This window comes from Trypanosoma grayi (genome assembly GCF_000691245.1).
Source record: "Trypanosoma grayi strain ANR4 Tgr_2438_V1, whole genome shotgun sequence".
In the NCBI taxonomy this organism is placed as follows: Eukaryota; Euglenozoa; class Kinetoplastea; order Trypanosomatida; family Trypanosomatidae; genus Trypanosoma; species Trypanosoma grayi.
Genome location: NW_008828056.1, coordinates 1 through 691, shown reverse-complemented (window position 1 = coordinate 691; position 691 = coordinate 1). Strand labels below are relative to the sequence as shown.

At 49.1% G+C, this 691-nt stretch overlaps 1 protein-coding gene across 1 annotated transcript; it reads right to left on the bottom strand.

Annotated features, from left to right (window-relative positions):
* Positions 1-206: 206 nt before the first annotated feature.
* Positions 207-485, bottom strand: DQ04_24381000 (kinetoplastid membrane protein KMP-11; the record flags this gene model as incomplete). The annotated part of the gene is made up of 1 exon (XM_009318228.1): positions 207-485. The coding sequence occupies one exon, from the start codon at positions 483-485 to the stop codon at positions 207-209; it is 279 nt and encodes a 92-aa protein (XP_009316503.1).
* Positions 486-691: the final 206 nt, after the last annotated feature.

Below are 691 nucleotides of genomic sequence, written 5' to 3'. Positions count from 1 at the left end.
CAGAGGACACACACACAGAGAGAGAACAGGACGAGTTGTGACAGCGGCTTAAGTAACGCAAGGCAGTAGCGGCAGCACAGCCACAGTAGTTATCCAGAACATGATTCAAAACAAAGAAAAAGGGATGGTTGCTCTAAAGAAACATAATTGTGCCGTTTGGCTTATGCGCCGGAGACGCATTGTTTTTTTTTTCCTTTTCTCTGACCTTACTTGCCGGGGAACTGGGCGTTCTTCTGCTGCTCAAGCAGCTCAGCAAACTTGGTCTTGAAGTGCTCCGAGTGCTCGCGCATCTTCTTGTTGAACTTGTCGGTGTGCTCCTGGATCATCTTCTCGAACTTCTCGTAGTGCTCCTTCATCTCAGGAGAGAGCGTGCTCTCGTCCGGCTTGTCAGCAAAGAACTTCTTGTTCTGCTCCTCCATCTTCTTGGAGAACTCGGCGTCGAGACGGTCGAGCTTGGCAGAGAACTCTTCGTAGGTGGTGGCCATTTTGCTTGAGGGGTTAGTTTATTGCTTACTTCTGCCAGAGGACACACACACAGAGAGAGAACAGGACGAGTTGTGACAGCGGCTTAAGTAACGCAAGGCAGTAGCGGCAGCACAGCCACAGTAGTTATCCAGAACATGATTCAAAACAAAGAAAAAGGGATGGTTGCTCTAAAGAAACATAATTGTGCCGTTTGGCTTATGCGCCG